The sequence below is a fragment of the Ursus arctos genome, unplaced genomic scaffold (genome assembly GCF_023065955.2).
Source record: "Ursus arctos isolate Adak ecotype North America unplaced genomic scaffold, UrsArc2.0 scaffold_27, whole genome shotgun sequence".
In the NCBI taxonomy this organism is placed as follows: Eukaryota; Metazoa; Chordata; class Mammalia; order Carnivora; family Ursidae; genus Ursus; species Ursus arctos.
The window spans coordinates 36798695-36806828 of record NW_026622952.1 but is presented as its reverse complement, the minus strand read 5'-3'; the positions used below and the strand labels follow the sequence as shown (position 1 = coordinate 36806828).

The 8134-nt window shown below is 39.1% G+C and overlaps 1 protein-coding gene across 5 annotated transcripts in view; it reads left to right on the top strand.

The window, feature by feature from the left end:
- The window catches only part of SORBS2 (sorbin and SH3 domain containing 2), a 176299-nt gene that overhangs the window by 29920 nt on the left and 138245 nt on the right, over nt 1-8134 (top strand). For 3 of the 5 annotated variants that reach the window (XM_048226385.2, XM_048226384.2, XM_048226382.2), the window contains exon 1: nt 7991-8009. The exons of 1 other annotated variant lie outside the window; for it this stretch is intronic. Coding sequence is in view for 1 of the 4 variants with exons in the window: in XM_057303562.1 (XP_057159545.1) it covers nt 7954-8009 (56 nt within the window). In the remaining 3 variants the exon portion in view is untranslated. Of the gene's footprint in view, nt 1-7953; nt 8010-8134 lie in introns of those variants that run through there. One more of the 5 variants, XM_057303562.1, reaches the window with a different exon arrangement.

Sequence of the window (8134 nt, the reverse complement as noted above, 5' to 3'; positions counted from 1 at the left end):
GTGAGTGGGTTTTGTTTTGTTTTGATTTGATTCACTACTTGCTTTAGGAACTGAACAACCCTAAAGTGCCAACTGACAAGTTTGAAAGATAAGATTCACAAGGGTTGTTTGAACTCCACACCCAAATTCTTGGAGCAAGGGCTGGCCCCTGACAACCAGAAATTATAATCACCAAGAATGAGAAGAGAAAAAGAAGCCAGTAGGGCAAAGTTAAATCAGAAATAATGCAAGAGAGTTGCGATACCAATTTCAGAGAAAGGCAAGTAGGGGAATGGGGAAGGGCCTCCAAGCTTGGAGAGATCAGAGGCTGCGTGGAACTCCTGAGGCATCGGAGATAAGACAAGCCAACAACAACCAGGATTGAGTGGAGGTCCAGGTATGGTGGGAGGTGATGCGCATCTTCATATAATCACCACTGAGACCAAGGATTCAAGGATGCTGGTCGAAGCTGGCTAGTGTATGACTTGTGGCTGAGTTAGTCCAACCTAATGGACCAGAAATAAAGCAGGTAACAATAACAAAAGTACATTTTGAGTTTACTCTGTGTAGATGCTAGTGCAGTGTCCAGTCAGGGCCACAACACCAGGGTGCATAATGAAAGGTAAGGAGGAAGGTAAGTCTCAGGCTTAACATCTGGTTCTAAAGCAGTGATAGGACTGGAGAAGCAAAAGGTATTTTCCATGCATTTCTCTCTGTTACTCTTTCTGCCTTTTTCCTTCTTGACTCCTGTTGTTCTCTCCTACATAATGTTAAAATTTCCAAACGATAGTCTCTTTAATGTGTTTATGTCAGTCATAGTCAGCATTCTTATATTCACAGACATTGTCATATTCAAGCAAGGCACAGACCATAGGTCCTAATCTTGCAATTTAGTTAGACTTTCTCTACACAATCTTTGGCTCCAATTCTATGCCAAAAAAAAAAAAAAAAAAAAAGTTCACCCATCGAGAGCTGATCTGGGTGCTTATTTTGCATTTTGGCTTTACAGCATCTCTCTATGCCGCAGCACAGACTGGGTGACCTTCAAGCCTTTATGTCACTGACTTCCAGCTTTCCTGATGCCAAAGACTCAGATCATTTTTGTGTTGGAAATTGCCTTTTTGCAAAAGCAAAAGGATAACCCAAGCACCACAAATAACTTGGCTTGCTCGCTCCTCCGTGATCTTCCATAGGCTGAAGTTTCTATACCAACTGACTTCTAACAGGAGGGCATATGTTTAGCGCTCTGCCACTTATGTAAATAGAACCAGGTGTTGCCAGTGCTTGCAGCGCTGAGCGCCCCCACAGCGGGAGTACGCTGTGCACGGGTGGCTGCTGGCCGCATAGGGGAAGCTTAAGTTCAATGTATAACTAAGACCGTTTCGCTCTGCCCCAGTCCTGTAGAAGCCACACACAGCAGACCTGTATTTCTGTCAGAGGCTTCGGTTTTCCGTCATCTATTTTTTATAGCACTGATACTAAACCAATTGCAGCAAACGGAGGGTATTATTTCTGACTTGGGAGCATCACGATGCTGATTTGCCGTTCCTAGGAAGCAGGCTCACTGTGCTGGGTTTTATCATTTACCATGGGAGACCTGGTTCAACAAAACGTAAGTGCTTTGAGATGCTTGACATTTTCAAAATGTAAATAACAAATCCCCATGAATGAGGGGGAAAGGGCCATGCAATGATAAGATGGGATAAGGATGGAAATTTTATTTGGTACCATCTGTGGCAGGATGACAGTGGGCTGAAGACGAGCAAAACTATGTCTTCCATCCTTCAGTTTCTCAGTATAGCATTAATCTTTGAAGAGAATCTTGGTTTACTCTCAAGCAACTTTGCGACTTTTCAGAATCATATTCTCATGTGTTCTTTCTGAAATGTTTGTGTGTCCTCATCTGTATGCGTTCTCCAAATATAATAAGCTTGCGGTTTTTAGATTTTAGGAAGAATGGCAAAGATTTATAAACCAGAAAGTTTAGAGGAAGCCATCTATAAAGGGCTATGGTCCCCCAATCCTGAACACACAGAGATTTTAAAAAATTAACCAGCTAACTAGCAATAACATTATATATCAATTTAGAATACTTTTTACTTACAGTAGATTTACTTACAATGATTTGTTAACTCTCAGTAACAGATGACCATATACTAAAGTTGCCCAATGTTAAGCTTTAAATCTGTAGAGTATTTTACCAGGTCATTAGTGGCTTATGAGAGCTAATGCTGTACAATTTATTTCTCTATAAATATTGATCACATGTTAGGTGTACAACGATTGGTTTTTCAAGCATGTTGTTGTTTTGTCCTATTTTCTCCACTTTCAGTTGATTTATTCAGCTTTTGACTGTGAATGTAATAACCATTTTTAGCTGGTAAAAAAGAAAATACCAAACCAACCCATATGAATTGCTACTTCTCAGCATTCCTATGTATTTGTGCTTTACCTAACAGCAAAATGAATAGGACTCCAGAAATGGAAACAAGTCAGCTCGGGGTGGCATTATTCACTTTCTATTAAACTTGACAGCTAATTTGCAAGTTCACACTTTTTAATGCTAGAGTTCTTGAAACCCTGACGGCTGAACCCTTCTAACCCCAGCTAAGTAGCAGATAGAGAATAGAACCCAGAAGGTCCCCTTGCATTGGTATCATATCCAAGGTATTATTTTGGCCAAAGAATAGAAATTAATTCTTGTTTAATGCTTTCTAGCAAAATGGAATGGTATGAGGGCAGTGAGAAAAAAAAAGGAGAATTGGAAGTGTTATAAAACAAGCCTGAACTTTCCATCTAGAGTCACATAAAGAATTCAAAGACCAAATATTTAATCAAAATTAATTTCACAAAATCATATTAAGTAAGGATCCTTCCTTAGACCCACTGTGGAATGTTTCAAATGCCTTTTCTATATAAAGATATGTTTAATCTGATAGAGCAAGTGGCATTTTTATACCCCAGAAAATTATTTATTCTTAGAAAAGAAGAAATCCCGAACATGTAGCCAGATATGGAAAAACATATTTATGGGGTAACATTTTTTGGCATGAAATAGAAAGAAGAGAGTTTTTTTATGAAACACTTGGCAAAGTAGAAAGCTTAAAAATATTTCTAAACTTGCCCAGTTGCAAAACCACACTGCATGTTTTGTTTTTTCTATTAGGGAAGAAAGAGAAACTCTGAGCTGGGACTGGCCTTATGAGTCCCATCATTTCATTTCTGACAGGGATTAGTTAAATTAACTAAACTCCTGTTGGAATGCCCAGCCTGTCATCTCCTCTGCACAAAAATGAAACACATGGCATTCTGAGAAAGAACTTAAAGCAGCCAATTTCTCAGAAAATATCTGAATGACCCGTGGAGGTTAACAGCACAATCATTTACACGAAAATTGCTTCAAATGTGGATAATGTGTTCTTTTAGGGTCAGCAAAGTATCTGTGTCTGCTAAAAGCTGCACATAAACAAGCCGCCTTGATTAAATCAGAAATGTAGGCAGACATTGGAGAAGACACGGAAATCACAAAAATATTCTATTGCTATTCCTTCTTAATTCTCTAGCTTCTTTCTTTCAATGTTTTTTGTCCCGTGGTGTGTTATATTTTGTAAAGAAGTTTCACTGAGATTGTTAAGCAACTAGCAAACTAGATCTTCTAAACTAGTAAGCCATGGTGCTCTTTCTGCCTCCTGTTTGGAGGAAATGAAGTGAGCGGGAGTGAAAATGTTTGCTTATTGAGAGGAAACGTCACTGTATTATTAAATTTTTTCCCCATTTTACCAAAGAGCTCAACAGGAGGTCTAGGTCTTTAGACTGTAGACAGAACCTGATTTTGTGGAGATTTTGTATTATATATGGGAAAGTCCTTTAATTCTTTCCACCTGCCCTCCTAAAATGCAAATCATCATAAAGGCACCCTACCTTCTACCATGCTGGGATGATACCATATACAACTAAGCTTCCCACCTATGCTTCAGAAATAGGACTCTAAACTGCCAGGGGTGCTATAGGCCATCTACTTCTGGAAAAGATGTCTCAAGCTTTTTGTTTGTTTGTTTTTGGGGTTTTTTTTTTTGTTTTGTTTTATTTTGTTTTTTTAGGATAGAATTCCCCTCCTCTCTCCATACCCAACTTAAAAAAAAAAATTTCATTTCTTTTGTATTGTACCTGTGTTGTCAACATAGATCTTTCTAAAAAGTACAGCCATTCTACGGAAGCATTCTAAAGGAGCAAATTCTTGACACTGATTGAGGAAAGAGGAGACCCAGGCTCCTGATAATCCCTGTTGTCCTCACCCACCCCCCCCTCTCCTCCAGTCCGGGAGCATGCATCAGCAGGCAGTGAAGGCTGGACAGCTGCTGCTCTTTGTACCAAACCCTTTTAAGCCCCAAACCTGAAACTTGAAAGAGTGGAAATTCTAAGTACAAATGCCAAGTCACAACAATCATCGGAAAATCAACCTCTCCTTCTGTCTTGCCCTGAAAAACAGTGAAAGAAGCAGTACTTTTAAAGCACTTAAATAATCACTGAAAGGGAGAAATTGTGGGCAATCTCAATGTCAATGAATGTTGCCAATTCGTACCTTGGTTACTATTCTTTAGTAAAGAAGGACAGAAGCTCAGATTAACAGATGTTGCTAAGAGGAACCCAGAACTTTGATATTCTTAATACGCCTTGCTCGACGTGCTAACTTAGAGTAGAATTGTTAGTGATGGAAACAAGGAGAGCAATTATGCACTAAGCATGGTATAGTTAGGTCAAATAGATTAGGCTTTCTTTTTGGAGAACATTTCAGTTTACCTCTATATGGACTACCAGTTCTGATTCTAAGTCATTGCTGAGAGTGAGCTGCTGCGTGGACGACCCTTTTTCTTTTTCACTCTGCAGTGGTTGTGGGGCAAGTAGGTGGCAAACACAGATGAATGAATCTGGAGTGTAGTCTTGGAGTACCCTTGGGTTTCGTGGGTTGTGTAAGAGTGGTTCTGGGCTGAAAGAGACAACTCTGAAGAACAGACAGGGACTAAGAGTCACCCATTGTACATACCTTGTGCCTGTGACTAATCAAACACTGGCTCCATTCGGCAAAGCTGTTTCATCTGAAGCCTCACTTTCAGACTGCCAAAGTTCATAAACATTGAATGTCATTAGCTTCAACCTCTCTATAAGGTCCACCTGCCCCTCCTACTTTTTCCTGAGTCCTGAGGTCTGCTCAGTAACCTCCAGTATATCAGTTCTTTTGTGAACAGACTTCTTTCACCTTAATAGTCCCAGGACACTCACAGACCAGGGAAGACTTTTGTAAGGAAGGAAAAATTATTTTTTCCTCTACCCTTCTGAGTTCTTAGCTGAGGCCCATGTAGTAGAAGAGAGTTTAACAAAAGAAAAACAGAAGTTTATTAACATGCATACATCATGTATACATGGGAACTAGCCAGAGAAAAATGAGTAACTCCTTGAGGTGGCTTAGAATTCAGGCTTAAATTCTATCTTCATAGTGAAAAGGGAGAGGGGATTCAGGCACTTTTAAATGAGAACATCCATTTGCTGTTTGTTTTAATCCTATGAATTTCCTTAGGTGCAAAGCATACTTTTGTATTGTTTTTTAGTTTAGTACATGCTCAGACTTGCTCTATAACACCTGCATGAAGGCTGGTGACTTTTTTAGGATGATAGGACAAAATAAATATATTGAGATTGCCTTTTCACTGACTTAAGAAACCATGATAAGGCAAGTTATTTGGGACTATTACAAAGGATCACTTTTTTTTTTTTTTTAATCTTGCCTTTTCACTGATTCAAGAAACCATGATAAGGCAAATTATTTGGGACTCTTACAAAGGATCACTTTTTTAAAAAAATCTTAAAATAAAAGGACTACATTTTATATCAAGTGAGAAAACTTACATTTCTGTACATGAATTTACATGAGTTTATTTTTCCTACTAGGAGGCCAATTTTCTTTTCTTTTGTTTTCTTTCTTTCTTTCTTTCTTTCTTTGTTTCTTTGTTTCTTTGTTTCTTTCTTTCTTTTTGGTGGGGCGAGGGGGGGACTATTGGGACAGTCACAATGTGTCATTTTTAATTCAGAGTATGTCTGAGGACTGATTCTGGGGCCAGGCTGCCTGGGTAGGAGACTGGGTCCCACCACTTATACCTGGGTAATTTGACACCTGTCAATAGCCCCTCCCTGTGTGTTACTGGGAAAATTACCAGAGCTCTTGGAAAAGAGCTTGACAACAGTCAAGCATAGTAAATGTTGGCTGCAATAAATACTATAATTGTGTTGCTGGGAACTCAGCAACACTAGGATCGTATTAAAAATTAAATTCTAAACATTTTCCAGGATATTTACTAATTACAATTGTTAAGCTGAACTTCATTGAGGAAAACACACAGGATTTTAGTTATCTGTAGATAAACTATTTATTTTGAGCATTATAGATGAAAGGAACAAAAGTATACATACACACAGTCAAATACTTTAATGATACAGTCCAGGAATGGAGATTTAACTAAAATTTAATATAAAAGCAGGTGCATTTGTAGAGAGGTTTGTATCAGATATTATTTATAAGTGGGTAGTTTAAAGAGAATGAAGATTTGGAGGGAATTTGGTGTAGGGCGGGAGGCGGGGAGAGTTGTGTGTGAGTGTGTGTGTGCAGTTCACCTTTTCTTCCTTGTCAGGATAGTTCCATTTAGGAAACAAACTCTTTCCAAATTTGCAGATATCTGCAAATAGTATTCTGCCCAGAAGGGAAAAAATAGCTTACTATGATTCATTTGAAGCAAATCTCCTAGGATGTCAAAATGGATTATTTATTGTTATTAGAGGGTTGATTTATCTGCAGAAACACGTACTCCTTCTCAGCATGAAATCAGGATTATCCCTTGAAATAGGTTGTTCAGACAACCACCTCTTAAAGGGATCTGAGGACCCCTGACAAGTTCCCACTAGCCCCCAAGGAGCTCCCCATATCCCATGACCCTCACTTCCTACCTGGTCTGAAACTCCTGTCCACGGCATCTACTCTGTTTAGGAAATACAAATGACTCACTTAAGATATCTTATAATTTATCTGAGAGAGGAGAATGTATTCAACTTCTGTTAGCATATTTTAGAGCCTTAAATGGTCTCGTAAGCTACTGCACCCCTTTAAGCTGCACAGACAAGTCCCTGAGAGGTGATGTTCAATAGTGAAGAGTGTGGGCAACAGAAATTTGAACTGCAGAGAAAGAAAGGAATGAGTTGGAGTACCGATCAAGGAAAGATTCTTTGAAGAGGAGGACATAAAGGAATCTCTTTATATAATGAATTTTTCTTCGGGTGGAAGGAAAATAGCAGAGCACTAAGTAGAGGGCAGGGTGGGAACATTCTGGGAGAGCTGACTTTATCCCACAGGAAATGGGTTTGCCTCCCCCTTACCCTATATGTCTCCCTGCTCTCCTATCCTGCTCCACGCAGATCTGGAAAGGACTGGAGAAGCAAAGAAGAGACGGGAGTAGCAGGTATAACATACATTAACACTACGGTCTTTGCTATACAACATGCTTCTATTCTAATAACATGCTGGTCAGTGGGAATGAAGCTTTGCTAGAGAAAGTTTGTTTTAAATAAAGAAACAAGGAAAGTAGAAGTTAATCAGCAAAACAAATCAGGGCTGCCAAAGTTACACTGCCAACTTCTTCCCCCCACCACAAGACCAATCCTGGGTAAAACAGCCCTGTTTTACCCTTTTCCATCTAATTTTGGTGACTAATTGTGATATGCAACAAACTAAAAATAATGGCAAGTATTTGTACAATTTCCTTTTCACAGTTTTTTTTTCTTTCCCTAAGATGTATCAAACTTTGTGAAGAAAAAAGTATATAATGATAAAGTTAAGTTTTCCTCAGTTTGATAATACTGCTATTTTGGTTGCTTTGCGATCATGAGGCCAATCCCACCCACCTATTTATTGTAACGTTTCTCTTCTAGAGCCAGAATAGGACAGACTCATATACCATTCTGATCTGGGTGCATTTCTTCAGAAGGTATGCTGTGCTCATGGGGAATCGTGGCTGCCTGGGCTTGGGGCTGAGGAGGCCAGGAGGAAGTCTATGCATGCATTTCAACAAAAAGATTTCTTAGTGAAGTAAATGAAATAAAATGATGGGCA